Source organism: Pezoporus flaviventris, unplaced genomic scaffold (assembly GCF_033815535.1).
Source record: "Pezoporus flaviventris isolate CSIRO_AGI_PZ_B2104156 unplaced genomic scaffold, CSIRO_AGI_Pfla_v1 ptg000031l, whole genome shotgun sequence".
NCBI lineage: Eukaryota > Metazoa > Chordata > Aves > Psittaciformes > Psittacidae > Pezoporus > Pezoporus flaviventris.
Window position 1 is genome coordinate 8,043,509 of NW_026892579.1, and position 22,223 is coordinate 8,065,731.

General features: G+C 44.2%; 1 protein-coding gene across 7 annotated transcripts in view; it reads left to right on the top strand.

Moving 5' to 3' along the window:
- Positions 1–22,223, top strand: part of SESN1 (sestrin 1) — a 79,043-nt gene that overhangs the window by 50,453 nt on the left and 6,367 nt on the right. For 2 of the 7 annotated variants that reach the window (XM_061460153.1, XM_061460154.1), the window contains exons 2-4: positions 19,370–19,435; positions 20,354–20,554; positions 21,602–21,784. In XM_061460153.1, coding sequence (XP_061316137.1) covers positions 19,370–19,435; positions 20,354–20,554; positions 21,602–21,784 — 450 coding nt within the window. Of the gene's footprint in view, positions 1–12,355; positions 12,380–12,535; positions 12,778–13,959; positions 14,079–15,176; positions 15,255–19,369; positions 19,436–19,530; positions 19,857–20,353; positions 20,555–21,601; positions 21,785–22,223 lie in introns of those variants that run through there. The other 5 variants (XM_061460159.1, XM_061460155.1, XM_061460156.1 and 2 more) reach the window with 5 other exon arrangements.

Consider the following 22,223-nt stretch of genomic DNA (forward strand, 5'->3'; position numbering starts at 1 on the left):
TGTCTTGTTACGAGGCAGAGCAGGCAGTTGTCTTATTTTAATCAGTGAGTACCCATGCAGAGAGTTAGTCTGGTTTTAGGACTACATAAATAGTGCTGTCATTACCCACACACATTCCTGTCCCTTCCACCCCTGCCCTCTCCTCTGCTCCTGGAAGACTGTATAGACAAGGGAAAAAAAGAATGTGGTCATCTGGGGCTTCTGGTGGCTAGCTACAGAGTCTCTGTCAAACGAATGCTGTGTGTGTACACACAGGTGTCTGATCTGTTTGGGGCAGATTCAGAGCTATTATACATGCGATACTTGGGAGGTCACAGCCCAGTGAGATGTGCTCTGGATGCACCACAGTTACTTTTCATGTTTCTTCAAAATTTGTTGATTTAACACCATGTATGTATGCTATGCCCACATTCCCATCCAGAAATGTGGAGGCCCTATCCAGTGATTTCTTTTATTGAGAGTGATTTCTTTTATTGAGAGTGATTTCTTTTATTGAGAGTGATTTCTTTTATTGAGAGTGATTTCTTTTATTGAGAGTGATTTCTTTTATTGAGTTTCTCCCTGTGAATCAACTCCCTAGCTTGCCTACTAGCTACTTTCTACTGTGTGCCCCTCAGAGCAGCTGTGTTTTAGAAAGGTTCAGAATCGTTAGAAGAATTTGTCCAGTTGCTGTTCACATTTGTCATGTGAAACAGGGCACAGTCCTCCACCCCTAACCTATTTGCTGTACAAGTTTATGTGGGGGTTATCTTTCTTTCCTGTTGAGGTCAGCTTGATGAATTTTGGTTGCTTCTACAGGACCATTCCCCTCAGCCAGCACAACGTGCTGCCAGGAACAACCTGAAGTCTCAAGTGACCCTAGTATAAAACATTCCCTCCCAGCAATCTCTTGATTGTATTTCAACAAAATAATTAATGCAGGACAGCTATTAAGAAAGTGCCTGCCTGTGTGTGTAATGCTCTATTAATCTTCTATAGCCCTGAGAACAAATTTACTGTAGAAAACGTGGCCCTTGCACGTGAAAGAAAGAATACAGATGATACTGAAATATAAATTCAGGGTCACAGGGTTTTATTTACTTATTCTTACAGAGCAGAGAATCAGCCTCTTGGAAACAACAAGAAGGGCCCAGGGACCCCCTCTCACTTGCCATAGCTGAACCTCCCTTTCTGGATCCTGATTAGTGCAGCTCTAAACTTCACCTGCTGGCTGTGGACATGCAAATGCCTTGCCTGAACAAAATGACTCCCACCAGGCTTAAGTTTAAATCTAGACAGATGATACTCAGGAGTCCTCTCTCTCCCTAGCCCAATGCCCAAATCATGTCCTGCCTGTCTTCATGGCTTCAAATCCTAATGCATATCCTAGCTCTGGTTTCTCTGTGATCCTCAGGTCTAAGCTCACCAAAATGCTTTATTCTGGACTCATCCCAGTCTTGGTGGCTTTTAGCCATTGTGCAGTGATCCTTGACAACTCCAGACTCTACGGTTTGGTCTCTGGCCCTTGGTGGCTGTGATCCAAACTTGGTTAAGCCTCAGCCCTGCCAGCTTTAGAAGAGCGTGACAGTACGTGCACATTTCTTTGAAGTCACATTTCACATTAAGATATAATTAAATTTATCTTTACATTTACAAAAATAATAGAATGAATTATTTTTGTGGTAGTCTCTCTCAAGAGGAGGATTTCTCAAGAAGACTTCTCAAACACACCCTGATAAACAGAAATCATCCTCTTTGCTGCTGTTAGTAATTAAGGCATGTCAGCAAATGAACCAGAGTGTTTTGCTAGTAGTTCAGTTTACAGGCTGCAGTGATCATTCTTGCATTTACATTAGTAGTGAAAATGTTGCCCAGTTCTGCCCAAGTTTTCATCTGTTGCCTTGTTTTGCTGACTTTGGAATCCCTGCTAAGCAGTTAGAGAGTAATTGTCTCACTGGTGAGAAACAGAGGGACAGGTATGGATTTGTAGCTTTACTGACAAAAGGAGAAGGTGTTTGCTATAGCTTTATATCTGGTAAAACAGATTTATAAGCTCAAATGTCAACTGAAAGCACCAAACCCCTTATTTAAGGACATTATCCCTATTTTAATACTTAGTAAAATTTCTGCGTGTTTACTGTAGTTTGTGTGCATTTTTTGTTTATTGCACTTTGTTACTGACATTTGAAAACTGCTGTGAATCAGGATTTAATGCTAGCTTGATTGCAAAATATTGCTTCTGCTATGGAAATCTGAGAGCATTGTGTCTTCTGCAGCATGTCTGCTGTGTGAGTATTTTGTATGTGGTTTCAGCACGTTTGAATCTGAGGGGCTACACATACAGTGCTGGCCTTTCCCAGGACTTCTGAAGTATTCCATGTTTAAAATGCTGTACAGTAAGTAGTCAGGGTGGTCCAGCAGCAGTAGGTGGCCTTTCCTCTCTCACAATAGCAAGTGGTTGATTTAAAATTCTGATTGTTAACAAACAGTAGATTAAGGCTAAATTCCAATATTGTGGTTAACTTTAAAAAAAAATCAAAACAAACACAGACACTTAACAGTATTTGAGCAGAAAGTGCCAGAATTGGTTTCAAGCCTGTTTAGACTTAGTTTCTCTAGCAAATATACTTTTGAGAAGGTAGGTGGGGGAAGGTATTAGCAGTTCCACTGTCTGGAGGTCACCATTGCAGACAGCAGCATTACAAAGTGCAGAAAAGTTTGTGAGTTTGTTGAGATCCCCAGCAGCTCCCCTGCAGAGATCTCCCTGCAATTTTACAGTTGTTCTGCAGAGACCCAAAGCCTCTGTGGCCAGTGGAAAAGCACCAGGCTGGCAGTGGGGGTTGGAGGATAAGGAAGTGGTGCAGGCAGCTTGAAGGCAGGCCAGTTTATCCCAGTGGTGTTGAGGGAGCTCTCCAAGCTCCGAGCTACTTCAGGACTTGGGAGGATGCAGAAGTTGTGCTGTGTTAAATGTACGGGCACATGTACAATGTCCTTGAAGCACGTGTTGCTAGTGGCACTACAGCTTGCTGTGCTCACCCTGGGGCTTGTACGAGCAGGTGTAGGCTACCACTGCTGCTGATCACAAGGCAGGGGTGGCCCATGATGGGCAGAGGGGCTTTGCTTCCTGATGTACCCCTGGGTGCGTGTCAGTGTCCTTTCGACTTACAGAAAGAAATGGCATATTAATGCGAGTGTTAAAATAGTAAAACCCAGTCTAGGAAGTGGTCTTGATTGCTTAACAGAAGACCAGATCTTTTAGAATTTGCATCAGCAGGAAAGCAAGGCTTTTTTCAGAAAAAAAACCAAACAAGGCTGTTTTAGAAAGCAAAGGCTGATTTGGGTCAAAATGTCTTAGCCACGTCATCTTCTCAAATCAGGAAGAATGAAGAATACAGCACTGTCAGAACTTAAAACACTAGTAATAACTCCCCCAAAATGGCAAAAAAATACATGATTAGCATGTTGTTGGTGGGGGGTTTTTTGGGAGGTATAGGGAAAGTTTTAATGCTTCTTGTCAAGCAGAGGTCTGCATGGGCTGGAATATAAAAGTAAAAAAAAAAAAACAGATTTGATACAAAAATGGCAGATCTGTTATTATCTCCTTAATTTATAACAATCAGGTGTTGAATAATAGTACCTAGAGGATGATCTGTTTTCTTAACTGCTATTATTAAATCAATGATGTGGTTTACTCTTCTAGGATGTTACTTACTGTTGTACTTAACTTTTTGCCAAGATAATGGTCTAGAGGAGTTGATAAATCCTATGATATTATTATTCTTGGCTCTATATATTAAACAGCTATGGAGAGAGATTCTCTCAAGGAACTTGCAAACTTGCCATCAAGATAGGTCATTACAGAAGGGTAATAGAGCTTTATAGGTATTTGGATATCTTCCCCTAATAAAACAACAACATTGTTGGTTTTCCACAACTCACAAACTCAGATAACTAACATCTATTATTTGGGTCACAGCTAGACTGTGAAAACAGGAAAAAAAAACAAAAAACTGATTTTTCTTTTCTTTTTTCCCCTTGTCTGCTGCTCTGAGGCACGCTGAGCATGTGCTTGAAAGTGCAAGTGTAAGAAGAAAGCCACAAAACAGTTCTCCAAACTGCAGTAATTGATATAAAGATTCATGGATATCTAGTGGTATTTCTCATGTTAATTTAGTAATATTTCACTTGATTTTATCTCACTATAAGAAGCAAGCTTTAGAAAAATAGCTGTGAGTCTTCTTTAAGTGCATTAAATGACATGCCATGCCTTTGTTGCATTCTGTTCTTCTTTTCATGGGGAAAACAATTATTCAAAGAAAAAGTTGCTTAGGTTTTGGCTGTACTGTGTATGTATGTGAAATTATAGGCTGACTTGAAGTCTAACAAAGCATTTTATAAGTTGCTAGTTTGTTCCTTGGTGAAGGCTCTGCAGAAATAAGCTTTTTCTTTATTGTACATACAAAACCAAGTCAGGCCTGAACCTCAGGTCAGAGTTTCAATAAATTTTCTAGAAATATACCTGAGCCCTTAAGGGTAAAGATCACAAAATGCTTTTAGTGACGAGAACAGCTTCTGGGTTGGATGTCTGTCTGTGCCAGAGAGTGAAAGTAGGTTTTAGTTGCAAATTCTCCACAGGACACTTGTCCAGCATTTCCTGCATTCTCAGTGTAACTCACTGCAATGCAGCTCTGGATCATTTGCTGTCAGGGAATCATAGAACAGTTAGGGTTGGAAAGGACCTTAAAATCATCTACTTCCAACCCCCCTGCCATGGGCAGGGATACCTCACATTAAACCGTGTCACCCAAGGCTCTGTCCAACCTGTCCTTCAACACCGCCAGGGATGGAGTACACAGCTTCTTTGGGCAACCCATTCCAGTGTCTCACCACCCTTACAGTAAAGAACTTCCTCCTTATATCCAATCTAAACTTCCCCTTATTAAGTTTTAACCCATTATCCCTTGTCCTATCACTACAGTCCCTAATGAAGAGTCCCTCCCCAGCATCCCTATAGGCCCCCTTCAGATACTGGAAGGCTGCTATGAGGTCTCCACGCAGCCTTCTCTTCTCCAGGCTGAACAGCCCCAACTTTCTCAGCCTCTCTTCATACGGGAGGTGCTCCAGTCCCCTGATCATCCTCGTGGCCCTCCTCTGGACTTGTTCCAACAGTTCCATGTCCTTTTTATGTTGAGGACACCAGAACTGCACACAATACTCCAAGTGAGGTCTCACAAGAGCAGAGTAAAGGGGCAGGATCACCTCCTTCAACCTGCTGGTCACGCTCCTTTTGATGCAGCCCAGGATACGGTTGGCTTTCTGGGCTGTGAGCGCACACTGAAGCCAGCTCATATTCATTTTCTCATCGACCAACACCCCCAAGTCCTTCTCCGCAGGGCTGCTCTGAATCTCTTCTCTGCCCAACCTGTAGCTGTGCCTGGGATTGCTGCGAACCAGGTGTAGGACCTTGCACTCGGCATGGTTAAACTTCATGAGGTTGGCATCAGCCCACCTCACAAGCATGTCAAGGTCCCTCTGGATGGCATTCCTTCCCTCCAGCATTTCAGCCGAACCACACAGCTTGGTGTCATCGGCAAACTTGCTGAGGGTGCACTCAATCCCACTGCCCATGTCAGCAACAAGACAGCACTGAACCAACAAGACAGTGTTGAACAAGACCCATCCCAACACCAATCCCTGAGGGACGCCACACGTTACCGGTCTCCAGCCGGACATTGAGCCATTGACCACAACTCTTTGCGTGCGGCCATCCAGCCAGTTCTTTATCCACCGAGTGGTCCATCCATCAGATTGATGTCTCTCCAATTTAGAGACAAGGATGTCGTGTGGGACAGTGTCAAACGTGTTGCACAAGTCCAGGTAGATGACATCAACTGCTCTACCCCTGTCCATCAGTTCTGTAGCCCCATCATAGAAGGCCACCAGATTGGTCAGGCAGGATTTCCCCTTAGTGAAGCCATGCTGGCTGTCACCAAGCACCTTGTTTTTCATGTGCCTTAGCATGCCTTCCAGGAGAATCTGCTCCAAGATTTTGCCAGGCACAGAGGTGAGACTGAGGGGTCTGGAGTTCCCTTGGTCATGCATTTTCCCCTTCTTGAAAATGGGGGTTATATTTCCCTTTTTCCAGTCATTGGGAACTTTACCTGAGTGCCATGATTTTTCAAATATGATGGTTTTGCCCAGTTCCAGTAAGCCACGTGTTAACACACCAGTACTGCTAAAGGCATTTGTTTCCCTGTGTGCTTGCTGTTGTGTCAGATTTCTGTTCAGAAGCTAGTAAGGAGATGCATTTCATTGCTTTTTCATCTCTTTATATGCAAAGATTGTTTCCAAGGTCAAATGCAGTTTAAAAAGACCAGAAGCCTTAAACTCACATAGAGATGATTCAGCTGGCCTTCCCTTCCCATGAAGGCAGATACTTGCATTGTGTAAAAGGTTTTGTTTGCAGTGGATTGCCCAGAACGGTAAGACAGCCTCCATCCCTGTAGGAAAGGCCTTCCAACAGCATCTTTGCACAGCAGGGGTGAAGCACAGTCAGACAGCATTCCAGGCAACATAGAAAGTAAGGTACTTCATTGTCTCATTGCTCTTAACTGAACCAATTATGAGGACTAGGAGTTGCAGGAAGTTCCCAAAAGTGAAATTTCACTCAGCTGATAAAGGGTATTTGTCACTTTTCAGTATTCATCCTGGGGAGAGAGGGCCTGAGAAAAGATAGTAAAATGGATCCCAGCTCCAAGGAGCTGTGCAAAATACCTTCGGCATTGGTGTTAGCAGTTTGCTAACTGAAGGGAAGAGGGGAGATCTCTTTAGGCCAAAGCAGTTTTAGACACCTATGAGCTATGTTAAATTTTATTTTTCTTGACTGAACTCCAAATATACTCTTTTAATAAGGTTAAACCAGTTTTCTTTATCCTTAATGTTTATTTAATACTGAGGGAGACTGCAAAGTGACTGGCAGCCTGCAAATGTTCTGTTCTCCAGAGAGTGGCAATCTGCAGCTGGACAACTGATCCCCTCTCCATACATGTTCTAGATACCAAAAGATCAGAAGGTACCTGTGAGTTACCATGGTCAGTTTTGAAACTACTAAATGTGGATGTTCATTCTGAGAGAGCTGGGTCTGGGGGGTGTTGTTAACCAGGGTATTCCTGCATAGTGTGTGAGCTTGGGGGCCACCTCAGAACCCTAGCAGAAGAATCCACTTCTCTAATACTGGCGATTGACAGCGTGCCAGACAAACAACTTCCATAGTTTAGCTGCTGTTTATCAGCCTAGGAGGAGCTGTGTACCCTTATAAAAAGGATTGAGAATAATCTTGTAAAACATTCTTTCAATCTACTAAGCTTTAGATATGCATCTTTCATCTACCTATTTGTAGTAGTCTCAGAAACCATGTCCGTTTTCGTGTCCTAGCCAAAGCATGAATAATCTCAAGATCTCAGCCTCTTACAGCTCCTTAAATTAAACTTTGTACTTCTCCTAGCTAATAACTGCAGAAGGGAATGTTAAATTTGCGCAAGCTTTAGGGAGAGAAGAAACAAAACAGCATGTGGTTTAGAGGTGGGGGTGAGCTGTAGGAGTCTTAAAGGCAGAAGTTACCAGAAGAATGACTGTTTGGGGGGATGAATCCTGAGTGATGAAGCAGATAGTTCAGGAAACAGATAAAGCCACTGGAGTTCTTGGAGCTTGCTTGGCAAGATGAAGTCAGCTATGAGAACAGCTCAGATGTAACAACCGAGTTTTACAGCCTCTTGCAGCTTTGAGAGAAAAGATGCTGTCTCCTTCAGTGGGGATACAGTGGGCTAGGAATGACCTGATGTGTAATTATCCACAAACCACCTTAATTACTTGGAAGTCATTTTGCCCGTTAAAGCTGAAGGTGTGGCCATTAAGAAAGCAGCTCGTAAGAAAGACCTAGAAACAGAAAAATAGCATTTCAAGGATAGATAATGTTCAAAGAACTGGCAATATAGTCTCTAAATATTGTAAAATGTTCAGTCTTAGCCAGCCTTGCAATCCAAGAGACTATAAAAGGAAAACTTCTGTATATTGGTTTAAACTCATTTACTGATGTGGCCAGTTGTCAGCCCTCCATCCTGCTAAACAACTTGGTTTTGTTATTATTATAAAGGTATCAGGTGCAATGCCCTTCCTAAGTGCTGATCCTTTTTGACACATACAGCAAGAATTTTAAGTGTACAAAGAATACAGTTTATCCTCCTCCCAGAATTATGTACTAATTCTAATAATAGAATGAGTTTTTTGAAGACTGACAGATCAGATTGTTAAGGTTAAATCAAGAATGCTTTGAAATACTGACCTTGCATACTAGGATGATACGTTCTAGTTAATTTAAATTCTTTCATCACTGTAATGAACGGTTTGATTGCTGTACCTGCCATATTGTTATCATGATAAACATTTTTACTGTTTTAGAAATAACAGGTGTATAGTACAGGAAAGATTAGGAGATACATTTGAAATTTATGATGAAAAGGGTAGTGGCTGTGGACAGCTTGGAACAAAAGGAATCCACAGGGAAATGTTCACAGTGGCCAGCGTGGGGCTGCTTAGTCACTACTGAAACACCTGATGACTTCACTAAGGCAACATACTAAGTGGAACTGCTTGATCTGTTCTGGTTGAATTGATTCTTGCCCCTATGCTTTTATTGCTGCTGCTTTGCTAGGAGTTACGTCCCTTGAGATCTGGTCATTGTTAGCAATGCCTAACCTCTGTGTGTCAAAATAAGTCAAAAAAAAAAAAACAAAAACCCAAACAATCAAAAAACCCCAACCCAAAATAGCCCTCCAATTGCTTACTCTGACTGTGCAATACGGAGTGCTGCTTGCAGCAGCTGGGTGGACAGGTCTTAGGAGAGAGACCTGTTCTCCCCGAGGGGCATTGACACCCAGATTAGTATGAGTAACCTCTTCAGCTGGAGGTCTAGTTGCCCTGGGAGACACTATGCCCCAGCAGCCCTTAGGGGCCCTCATCACGGGGGGGGGGGGGTGTTCAAAAACATTTGGATGTGAATGCTGGTATTTACATCCATTTTGCTGAGCTTGCTGCATCTTGCCACAGCTGGCACTACCCTATGAAACCACAAGAGAGAAATCTAGTCCTACGAACTAATGCAAATCGGGTAGCTCAGAGCCCCAAAGAATTATCTGGTTTTACTTGTAAATGTTCCTGGGAAAGGATTGTCTGATCATCTGCTGGGATATTAATTTGATGTCCAGGACATTGCAGTAACAGGCATTTTGAGTGCTCCTGCTTGGATAGCTTTCCTATGGAAAGAATTTAAGACCTTGGCTTGCCAGTTCTTCAGAGTCATTTGTTTGTGCTGAACTTGACTGAAAAAAAACACCCAATTGGACTGAAATGGAACTGTTCCAGTTACAGTGGCTAAGTACAGACATATGATTATGCAGGATCAGGCTTTTCACATTGTAACTGGTTGGTCTTCTTTTAGTTTCACCAGGACGTTTCTTTAACTGTAGCAATAAGGAAAAACTGCATTTCTGATGACTTCACTTGGATTGCACAGATGTTAAATGTCATCCCTTTATGCAAGCAGCTTTTATGGAAGTGCTTGCTATGAAAGTACATTTCCATGGTTTAGGTGGTGTTTGCTTTAGATGACTTTATGTGTATCTATCCTACACTCTTTCTGGGTGAAAGGAGATTTGGTATCTATCTATTGATATTTTCATGCTAAACATTTGCTGCTGTTTGTTTCCCTTATGAGCATTTTACTAGATCCGTGTTTACTTGCATCGATACATGGTCAAACATGATGTTGTGTTTCCCCAGGAAAACACTCAAGTTAGGCAAACAGTACCGTAGGTCTCTCCCCATATCTCCTGGCTGCACTGGGGTCTGCACTTCTTAGTACCCAAGTGAGCTTTGTGCAGGTGTCAGACCATATTCACTCATGAAGGTGCTCCTGTAGCTTGTCTTACTAGCCCCTAAGAGGAAATAATTTCAGTCTCCAGTTGTGTACTGATTTACAGATGAGCACGTAGCTCAGTTTTGCATGTTCTCCCACTTGAAGGAGTTGCACCTTGGAAGTAGTGGTGTGAGGGCTGGGGTGGAGAACACACAATGGAGTGGGGTGATGAGATTCTGCTAAGGCAGAGAAACACCTGGGGCCTGAGCAGAGCTTGTGTACTCAGGCCATATGGGAGAGCTTTTAAGAGCATTATTATTTGTTTGCTATGGCTGTGCAACTTCCTCTTCCCCTTTGTACATGCTTTTTCTGACGTGCTGTCACTGCCTTCATTTATCCTGATGCAGCAGGCAAAGAACATGGTATGATTTTCTACCTTCTGCTTTTGAGTTGGTTAATGCAAGAGAATTTCCCTTGGAACATGTCAGAGAAAAATCTGTATCTGCCAAGGTTCTTTGTATAGCAACAAATGTTAACATAAACAGGCTTCCAAAGCTAATATCTAGGCAGGGCAAGCCACCACAGTAGGGAAAAACACTTCTGGGAACTGCAAGAGTGCTGCCCCCCCTCCCCTGCCCCTTCCTTCCAAAGGTGTTAACGAGTTCATGGAAGGGGGGGACCTTTCAGCCGACATCTGGGAAGACTGCTTGTGGTGAGGCGGCATCTTGCATTTCAGCTTCCAGGGAGTTACTCTTTTTCAACAGTTTTTCAGAGCGCAAGCCAGTTCTTTGCCAGTTCTGTGTAGCAAGAGGAGCCCATTCCTTCTAGTTTTGTTATGTCTTGGCCTGAAGTAAGGAAGTAGTTGGTGGGAATGAAACAGTGTTCTTCATTAGTTTATTTTATTACCTCACAAAGTGCAACCTTCCTTGCCAGTATCACATTCTTCTTCTTTTTCCATGCTTCTGGTAAGCATTTGATGAAGTGCAAGTAGGTGTAAAGCACACTTCATTTCTTCTGGAAAGACTTACCAGCTTAAAGCCAAGGCCCCAGATAAGGAGCTGTGGTACCTGGGCATCTCTAGCTAATTTAACCTCATAGCTGCTGCTAAGCCTTCAGAATTAGACTAGCCCTTGGCTCACCAAGTTAATAGCCCAGAGTGGTTGGTGGTGGTATTTAGAAAGTGGAGAGGAAAGGAAGCTTTTAAGGCTTTAGCATTAGAAATGTGCAGAACTGCTGCCTCAAGTCATATTGCCACATTCACCTGAAAGCACTGTCCTCGGTGTTTTCTGCACTTCACCGCAAGGTTCTTACACCCGTAATAGGAACAGCCTGTAAACAATTTTTCAGTGTTCAGTTTTACATTTAACGGAAGTGTAAAGTTCAGCGTCATGAATGTCCCTGCTTGGTTGTTAGATAGTGTGGTAGGACTTCAAAATGAGCTGCCTGAATTGTAGACAGAGGCCTTCCTCCCCCAGATGAGTGTGTTCAGGGGTTCAGAGCTGTACTCCCATCAAAAGTGCAACCTAAGTTCTCATCTTGTGGTCTATCGTAGTTTATTTTCATTCAAAATATTTGAAGGAAAGTGATCTAACAAAATGTAGCTTTATAAATCTTAGATTGCTGAGGAAGGGAAAAAACCCCAAAACAGCAGAATCACACAGGGCAGCTCAGGGACTTGTTTCTTTTGGAATAATTGGTGACATAAAACCCCAGAGCAAAAAGAGGAGGGGGATGTAAGGCATCTGGCAGAGTTTACAGCCCTGGGGGGTCAGCGAGAGGAGTACAGCCTGCTGCAAACAAAGCCCGAGTGTTTTGCTGATGAGATTGCAAAACATATGTTTGCCCAGGACTGTTATGATCTTGGGAACGGGCAGGAGGCCAAATGTCTGCAGCAGCGCACTTAGTCACACAGATAGCTACAAAATGTTAACCTCCTGCGATTTCTCAGTTTAAAACCCGTAATTACGTTGTTGCTTAAAGAGAAGGTAGAAACTCTTGCATAAGGAACAGGGGAGAGGGGGAAAGGTTGTCCGAGGATTTGCTCCGTGCGGGGAGGGCAGGGGAGCGGAGGAGAGCGGGACTCCATGGGGGGAGAGTTACCCCTCTCCTCAGCCCTGCCCTCCGGCCGGCTCTGAGCCGGGGCTTATTCTCCTGTCCGGGAAACGCGTTGGGGTTCCCGCAGCTGGAAAAGGGGGCAGCCGGGAGAACGTAGGTCCCACCCCACCGGCGCTGCGCTCCACTCCGCCCCGTCGGGGCAGTGCCCTGCATGCCGCTCCGCCCGGGGGGTGGGCAGGAGGCCGGGCCGTGGGGCGGGGAGGGGAGGGCCCGGCCCGGCCCGGCCCGGCCCGTTCCGTGCCGGCGGTGCCGGGCCGTGAGGTAGAGCTGCCGTGGGGTGCGAGGGGAGCGTGCCCGGTGCGAGGGGAGCGTGCCCGGCCCTCGCCCCGCAGCGCTGGCGTGAGGGAGGCGAGGTCGGGCCCCCAGCACCAGGTACTGAGGGAGGAGAGGGGCTGGGCCGCGGGGCACCCCTGCATGGCTGGACCCCCCCCGGGGTAGTCGGTCGGTCCCGCTGTCCGGATTCATCCCCACGGAGAGATCCCTGCTGGGAAATGGGGTGGGGGGCCCCCTGCAGAGAGCTGGGGAGGCAGGGGGAGCGCTTCCTTGCGGGCTCCTCGCTCGACCCCTGAGGACGTTCGTTGCTACAGGCGGTGACTTGGAGGGATCTATAGGTCCTTTGTAGCTCCCTCCTAGGGGACATCCAGCTGCTGCCTGCAGTACCAGTGCGGATGCTGTCGTTAGCCTCCCCACTGCCACCTGGTCCCAGAAGGGCTGTGCGCCGCCAGTGTGTGCGATGGTGGGGTGTCTGCTGGGGTTTTAGGCTTATCCAAGTACTTTTTGCCTATGAATTGCCCGGTATTTATTTCATTCTTGTACAGACTTGGGTTATCCTTTTGAAACAGTGGGGCCGGTGTTGTGTTTCTGGTAAGAGCTTGCTGTAATTGCGAACAAAGGCAAGTCGGTAGCATTTTGGACAGGAACTAAAGTGCTGATTTGGATCTTTTTTCCAAGTTTCTTAGTGTCACCACGTTAAGATTTTTCTTTTAAAGGATATTTTTAAATCCTGTTTTTCTTGTTTGTATAGATCTGGTACTCTTAGATACAAATAGCTTTGCTTTGACATAACCCAGCAGTGCAGTCTACATAACGCATACTGTAACTGTCATGTTTAAACTTGTTTTCTTCTGTGTCACTGATTTATTGGCATTTAAACAGTGTTGATGGCATGGACATTGCACATGTGCCTTCTAAGTCCCTTCCCCTTTAATACTTTTTCTGTCATAATGCACATTACAGAATTGGCATATAGAAAAGCCAAGCACCAATCATTGAAATTCACCCTCTTGGTTTCAGTGAGCTCATATCAAAAGTAAATTGGGTTGTGGTGTTAGGCAGTTGTGTCACAAAACCACTTCAGGAAGAGCTATTACTGCTAAGGAAGAATAGGTAGCACTTGAGACTGCTCCAGTTGGACCTGCTCTTACTGCCCGGTGTCAGAAGCTGGCCAGAGAGGAGGTGCTGGAGTTTGAGGAGCCTGGGCTTTGCTTTTATTCCTGCCATTGTGAACAGGGTGTGTGACTGAGGGCACACAGTCGCCTCGATTTCTGTCTTGAATCAAGTCACACAGACTGATTGGGGGTGTTTTTAAAACCTGATATTTCAAAGGACTTTGAGATACTCAGAGAAAGTACACTTACCGGTATTTAAATTGGAGTAATTTATGTATTTACATTCATGTAAGAATAATGTACTCTATGTGAAACAGCAACAGTTCAATGCTTGTTGTGTTCTGATCTTGGTGAAAAGCAGTAGGTCTGTGGAACAAAGCGCTTTGTAACAGAGAGGGAGTACTTGCTCTCACTTTTTAAAATCAGTGCAAGTGTGGACATGTCCAGTGCTTCAGCTGAATGATAGGCTGAGCCTTCAGCATAACTGAAGATACAGCTTTTGAGCTGAGTGTGTATCAGTTTGGTGATGAATCACTTGTCGCTGAGATTCTAAACAAGAAAAGTCCAAATCTGTAGCCTGTCTGTGCCACCACAGTGAGGTTTTGCTGTTGGTGACCTTTAAAGGGGAAATAGCAACCAGACACAGTGAGTGAAGCAGCAGCAGCACAAGGCCTCTTAGACTGGTAAGTGCCAAAGCTTGCCTTGGATGGTTTGGGACATTTTATTTTACAAGCATATAAAGCTCTAAGTGGGTATTTTTAATGTCAGCTTCAGATTCATTGTAGTATACACTAAGCTGAATTTTCAGTGCTGGCACATTTTTTGGGGGGGGGAGTTTATTCTACTAGGAGATTATATTGGAGGAGTTTTTAAGCCACAGCTCATTGTGCCCTTCTTAACCCTAAGCTTGAGCAGGAATGCACTTAGATTATGTAAAATGATCACTGCTTGTCTGGGAAAATGTTACCTCCAAAGAAGGTCACCTCAAACTAATTTCCCTTCTCTGTTTCTGTCCTTTAGATTGTTTTATATTGCATAAGGGCATGATTTTCATATAATTTTGTTTGGCTCTAGCATTATTTAATTCTTAATGGGGACGCAGATGATTCAGATGAAGATGTTAATCCAAATGTGGTTTAGTGAAGTGAATTGATAATTGTATTTTCACTTTGCCTGTGGCTTGTCTATGATAAAATGTTCTTTTGCACTTAGAGGAGGCTTAAGTAAGTATGTAAATAAGTTTCTCTGGGAGATAACATTTGATATTGGTACTGACTGTACTTGAGGGGAGCAAAATGACTCACTGTGCTAACACCAGGGAAGCAGTCTGAAGGTTGTGGTTCATAGCTACTGCTCAGCTCGTGAGTCCCAAATGACTGAAAAGTAACAGTTTGGTACAAGTCCCCATGCTCATCTGACACAACTCAGAGTTTGGGAGAGGCTTTGTGGGAAGAGCTCTGGCTGCCAGGAGCCAGCAGAGGAGAGGAACAGGGATCTGAAAAAGCAGTTTAGGTGCCCCATGGAGCAAGAGCTGTGCCTGGGGTAGGGAGCTGTTGCTGATCTAGAGATCCTGCATCTTGCTGTGTTGCTTAACTCGGCTCCAGTGTTTCTAGGTGGAATTTCTGATATTGGGTGTCTGTTTAGAAGTGCCTTTTTTTTGTTTTCTTCACTTACATTTTGAAGAGGTTCAGAACCAAAGCAGATGGTATTCTGTCACTTGCAGAGGTGAGCTCTTCTAAGTGTTTGCAGTTCAACTGTTACTTAAATTCCATGGGAATCCTGCTCTTTTCAAGGCACTTAAAAAAGTTACCTGAAAGTGGGCTTGATTGACAGAGTCTTAAGATACAGAACAGCTGTAAGTAAGTAGAGTGAGTTTGTACGTCTTTGTGGTTTTAGAGTGGTCTTCTCTGAGCACATATGTGTATGCAGTACAGATTTCCGGTCTGGTTGTCGTTGTGAAGTTGGATGTACTGTAAGAGGGCCAGGCTGGTGGGACAGAGTGGTGACTGGGAAGTACATAAGGAAGTTTGCAGGCTCGTCTCATTAACTCTTCTGTCTCGGCTCTCAAGAGATGTTTCTTGGTGCAGATTTTCATAAAGCATATTTCCTGGCTGAGAAGTCTCTGAGAAGACACACAGTCTGGTGGTTAGGGCATTAGCCCATGACTTGAGAGAGCTCAGCTCAAGCCACCAGTCTTCTGTAGCAGCCTCTGATAGACATGTAGTGTTTATGTTTCTCGGGTGTGTTTTTTTTTAATGGGAGGTAATACTCTTGCTCTACCTCAGGATTGTTGCATGAATTAAATGCATGGTGCTCAGATATGGCAGTGACGAGGGATGTATAGATTCAGAAACTGTAGTTATCTGATGACTGTAGGTATCTGATGACCATAGGACCCATGGAGATAATAATAGTGGCTGTAGAGAAATAAAAGTTACATCACAGAAGAGCAAAGAGGAGGCTTTTCTGTGATTCCTGAGGGTCTCTGCCAGCACAGTGATACATTTGCATGGCTAAAGTCTTGCTTCTCTGTCAAGGTACCTCTGGGAAGTGGGCAGTGAAGTTGATCGGCAGCTGGTGAGGTCCAGCTTCCTCTATTAGCTGAGAACTTCTGGGTGTTGAAAAGTGGAATCTCTTCTACCCTTGGTGCTCAGCTTTGCAGCCATCTGAGTTTTATGTTCTGGCTTTGAAGATGGAGTGCCTCTGATGTTGTTGTTGTCGTTGTTGTTGTCACCTCGTGTGTGGTTTGCTTTCTGCTGAGCTTTGAGCCGTATCCAGCTGCAGTTTCTAGGCCGAATGGAAGTGGAATGGCAAGGTAACAAGGGGAAGGTATAAAGCCAGGAGAATTTTGATGCAGAAAACGTGGCACTAAGTAGGTCACTTTGGTGTCCGACTCGCTGGTCTGGAATCACATGGAAGGTGCTTCTTTAATAACCAAAATAAATTCTGTTTGCTCACAACTGCTGCTCATCCCAGTCCCCCCCAGCTGCTTTGCCAAGTTCTTGTTGGTGTCCCAGGTGCTTCTTCATGGGGAAGGTGCTGGAGAGAGGCCTGGTGGTGTGGCTGGGTATTGCCTTTGAGAGGGAAAGCTGGAGAGTGGTGATTCTTGAGTGTATTTGGAAGATGGATTGGTTAGTGAAGGACAACGTGGAGCATAGAAATATGTTCGAAATTAAGGGAAGATACTTCTAGCGCTGTTTTGAGTATTATGTCTATATAGTATTTGAATTCTTGGGATACTGTGAGCACCCACAGATGCCTGCTATTTCTCCAGTACTAGGAGAATTTGATTAAATGCTGCTTCTGAAAAAGAGGGGAAGCAGTTGTCAAAAGGTCTGCCACAGCTTGTAAGTGAAGAATAACAATTTTCAGACAATTTCCAATAGGTCAGATTTTATACAGCTCTCATGACTGTGGTAACCATGGGCCTCACAATAAGAATGTGTTCTCAGCACCCTCTGGAAGAAACATTTTGGAGATGGGAAGCTGAGGCTCATCTTCACAGATCCCTGGCAAGGTCTATGTCAAAACGGAGACTTGAACACGGGCATCTTGGGTGCTAGGCTGGTGCCATGAGGGAGATGGAACTTAATCCTTAAAAAACTCTTTAAGTTGCTTTGCAGAGAGGGTTTGGTTACTTCAGTAATGTAACCTGTTAGATGCAGTGTAATCGGAGTAGTTTGACTTCTGCAAGGTTGTAAAAACTGTGAAGTGTATTGGTACCGATGTATTTTAGATTGTGAGGCAAAACACAGCAGCAGCCTACTGATCCCAGGTTCTTAAGTCTTCTGCTGTTGGTTTGGTTTGGTTTTTTTCTTCCTATAATTGTTCTGGGAAAGGAGAAGATTGTAACATGGTGTTCAAGAATTAAACTTCAAGGTATTTCTGTTGGAGAGCTTGATTTGGAGACAACTGCAGATATCTGCTAAGTTGAATGATGCGTACAAACTTTTTTCCCTTGCTGTCATTTGGACGTAAGATGTTACTCTAATTTGCTGGTGTACTTGTAGGCGAGATAAGAACTGTGCTAGGCCTTTGAGGAGAGAGGGTGGTTTTAAGATGAAAAATCCATCCTGTGAGTGACATTGCTAGAGACTTAACTGGCAGGCAGAATCTGTTTGTGGATGTTGGGACCCTCAGCAGGATAAAGCTACATCACAAACATTATTGTCCCAGGGAGAATCTGAAAAGACAAGCAGTGAGAGCTGCCCTTTGATCTCACTTTATCCAAGTAAGACTTGAGAAATGAAGGCATCTCACTTAGGATTTAAGGAGACTGACAGACTGATGGGCTTCAGCAGTTTTGCCTTAGATCTGCTGTGATTGTTTCTGGCTCTCTGAAGCTGGTTTTTAATCTTAGGGGAAAGTTCAGGGAACAGTAACTAATTAATAAAACTGCTTCTCGTACAATGAACTCGTGCAAATAGAAACCTCAGCTAAGACAGAAAAAGTGCAATAGTGAGTGCAGCTGGTATTGCTTGTTACAACAGCCTTTGCCTATGTAGCAAAGTTAAAAACTGCAGTCAGCGTTTAGGGACTTGGTTTGTTCTTGAGGCCTAAAGCAGCTGAAGGAGTCCCTCTGCCCTACATGGCCTGAACTGGCTCAATGCTCCACACAAGGCATTTATTAACCTAAACCCAGTTGAGAACCTGGGAGGAGTTGGTATCATCAGAAGATGATGTGTGGGGCTATGGAACGTTGGCAATGGAGAGGTTTTAAAAGGTGTCCAGGGAAGAGAGAAGAACAGATAAACTAACAGTCAGGGATACTTACGTATAGCCTAGTGTTTCGGCACTTAGCTCCATCCTCAGCTTTAATCCCAGGTCTCCATCCATCTTTAAGAGCACTGTGCCATCAGCCTGCCCCATTGGGAGCTCCCATCTTTCCTGGGGAAGCCATGCCGCTGCCTGGGGACCAGTCCCCACAGTAGCGCTGGCTTGCAGCGAGTGCTGTGCATATGAAGGAGTGAGCCTCTGTGGTGATGGGGAAGTGGGCACACGTGACTATGCAAGGTGAGGCCATGTTCTGCTTTGGTACATGCCCCATGGACCCTGCTGGGTCTTCTGTGAGGGCTGATTGTGCCAAATGCAGAAGCTGCTCTTGAGCCCATGGCACTCACCCTTCCAAACAGAATGGTTTAACAGGTGGGACACAAATGCACCCAAGTCTTTGTCTTTTATGCAGTTTGCTCCTTGGCTACAGGAAGGGCCCAGGGTGCTGTAGGCCTGGCAGAAAGCTTCATATAGCCGAAGGAGAGGGCAAGTAGAAAACTTGCTGGACAGGTATCGTATTCAGCCTTCCTCTCATCAGCAAGGCAACTTGTCCATAGCACGGCTGCTGCTGTTCTGATTGAGCAAAACCCTCTTCCTCCTTCCCAGTGTGAATAGCTTTTTATCCTGTCTTGAAAAGAAGCAGATGCAAATGTAGATCAGGTACTTTCAGCAGTTTAAGAGCTCTTTGAGGTTGGGAAAAAGAAATCTGATTAGGGTTACAGCTGTTCCATTTCCTGACAGATGCACAGAGTGTTTTGTGCTGGTGTACTGCGGATGTACACACACACACACACCAGTCTCGTTTTGTATCAGTGGCATAACCACACAGCAGACGGCTGTGTACTGAACTCCTTGTCCTGGACACTCTGCCAAAATATGCTTGATGCAGAATTTTCTGTGAACCAGGCTGTAGTGTGCATATGAATTTGTGTGTGTTTGCTTCGGTTGGCAGGGCCTTTGTTGTTGCGGTTTTTGTTGCTGGAGTGGGGAGTACACCGTAAACAAGTGTGGCTAATTATAAAGCACTTGTATAAAACATGATTTGTATTTGTACAAATGGTACTACTAGAAGTACCCGTGTAAGAGTACCACTAGTACCCAGATAAGCCCAGCTCTGACTGCAGAACTCTTTTCCTTCTAGCAGCCACAGCTAAAAGCTGTTTATAACTAAATGCTGAGATGGTGTAATTTTCTTTTCTAGGAACTTGGAATAAGAATTCCTAGACCACTGGGACACGGACCAAGCAGATTTATCCCGGAGAAGGAGGTGTGGTAATGTTTTCAAGTACACAGTGAACTTTATGCTTTTAAGGAACACCCTTTTAGTAGTAACCCACACTTGCTTTCAGGACAGCTGCTGAGCTGTCAAAGATTTTGAGCTGTGATCACATTCAGTCCTGGTGAGACTTGGCCATGGTTCCAGTGTACAGAAGCAGTGAGAGCCCTGGGGACTTTTGGAAAAGTTATGACTCCTTTAACACTGCTATCTAGCATAAGAAACCCAATACTGTTTGCTTTAAGTGTCTGTTTCCTTGTGAACACCTGGATGTAGTTTCCTACTGGTCTACAAAGCATCTGCCCCCTGCTCTGGGGCTGCTTTATCTTGAGCTGCCTCTACTGTTCTGCATAATCTGAGAAGTGTCAGTGTTGTGGCTGAGTGTTTCTGGTGCTTCTCCTGGGATCATCTGGTAAGAGAATTTGGAGCAGGGGAAACATTAGTAATATGCTTGTGGTTTTCTAGGAATTTTAGAGCCTAAACTTTCAATTTCCTTTTATTTCTCTCTCTTGGCGTCTTAGCTTTTTTACTTCTTTCCTTCTTTTCCCCATAGTAAAAATGATTATTCAGTTAGCTTTTCGTTGTTATAATAAACTAAGTTAGGTCAAATAGGGGCACTGAAGAAGGTGAAGTTGAAACAGTTAAAAATGAGAAGTCAGTGCTGTACAAGAGAAAGTGTAAAGCCAAAAACCTCCTTTTGCTGATAAAACCACCTGTGATCTCCTAAATGAGAGGTAATAAAGGGATTTTATGTGACTTGCATTATGCGCACTGATTTAATGCCATTAACAGATTTATAACACAGTTTCTTTCACCAGGATCTCTGGGATGCTGTGGCTAATATATGTGTTTGCTATTTTTCTGGTACTTCTTCGACAGCATTACTGATTGCTCTTTCTGTTCACTCAGACAATCCAGGTGGGAAACGAAGACGCCACAATGCACGCGCTGTTTGCGGATTCTTTCGCTGCTCTGGGCCGGTTGGACAACGTTACCTTGGTGATGGTTTTCCACCCCCAGTATCTTGAGAGCTTTCTAAAAACTCAGCACTATCTGCTGCAAATGGATGGCCCGCTCCCGCTTCATTACCGACACTACATCGGGATAATGGTATGCTGGAACAGAAAGGAGCAAGACCCGCTTTGGCAACAGTCTGGTCTTGTTTAATAGCAATGATTACTGTGTTTTGCAGTTTCTAGTTGGAGAGGCATTTCATCAGGAGCTAAGGGGAAAAGCAGAGTAGGTTTGTTTGTGTCTGGTTTACAGATTGTTTCATAAGAGCAGTACTTTTTGTTCATAGTTTTTATTGGACTGTGAGAAATGGGGGGAAACAAATCTGTTAAAAAATAAGACAACTGTTTCATTTTGATTTCCTTAGTATCTCCGAATCTTTTTCAGAAAGGCTTGTTTGTGTGTGTGTCCTGTCAAAGACACCTCCCTCTAACTAGACAGTCCATCCCATCATCTGTTTCTGAATCTACATTCTAAGCAAGTTTTCTGCCAGAAGTGGTTGATTTCATAACTTCCAGTCTGCCAGTTCAGTGGTCTTTGCTCACTGAAGCTGAATTAAAATCTTGGGCTGTGTCCTAATATGAGGAGGAAAGTGGTCTAGTGGGAGGTGTCCCTGCCCATGGCAGGGGTTTGGAATAGATGACCTTTAAAGTCCTTTCACCACAAACCGTTCTAGGATTCTGTGATTCTATTTCTTTTTGAATAAATGCTACTGGGTCTGCTGTTTGCTGAAAAGCTGCCCTGTGTCTTTCTTGCTTATATGTGTTCTGAAACCTGCTTTTGTTTTTGCTGGTGAAGATTCACCTGGAGGCAGCCTTGCTTCTTCCCCACTGGGCAGTACTGTGCAGTATGGATTGCTTACTTCAGGTCACACCATAAAGCTATGTCTGTGCTTCTCCCTGGATGCAAGCATGTTGCATCTGTAGCCAGCATAGTTATAATGTGTGAGAATGAGGAATAATTATGTTGTGAGAACAGTAATCAAACAGGCTGATTTGTTAATCTCAGCTTGTTCTTACTTCAACCTTTGATCACTGCAAGTCTTACTCTTGAATATTTTGAGGAAACAATGACTTACGGTATTTGTCATAAAGCACCGACTTACAGTAATTGTTTTCAGTATCACAACTGCCTTTTCCTTTCTAGGCTGCAGCACGACACCAGTGCTCTTACCTTGTTAACCTCCATGTGAATGACTTCCTTCATGTCGGTGGAGACCCTAAATGGTTGAATGGTCTAGAAAATGCACCTCAAAAACTGCAAAATTTAGGAGAATTGAACAAAATGTTGGCTCACCGACCCTGGCTTATCACCAAGGAACACATTGAGGTAAATCTTCCATGGAGTAACGGGAGCATACCCTTAGTTATCAGTAATGCAATCACAGATTCTTAGGGTTAAGAACCAGTTAGGGTGAAAGATGTTCTGTGTTACTGGCTTTCAGTGTTGTATCACTGTGTGTTAATTGTGCCCTTGTACAGCTCATGTGAGGCAGGGTGCTGGGCCGGGGGGAGGGCATGCGCTCCACCAGAAGGCCCCAAACCTCCCACTCTTTCCTGCCTGAAGGGGAAGTTGGGGCTTGAAGCTTCTTGTCAAATATAGAGCATTCCACCACCCACAGGGACATGATGGAGGGAGCCCAGCCCTGGTGCTGAGCTTTTACACAGCTGGTGCACAAGGAGTTGCCGGGGTTTGCTGAGACTGTAAAGGCCAGTTGAAGAAACATGCAACTGTTGTGGTTACATCTTCCACCAGAGGTGTGAAGTTT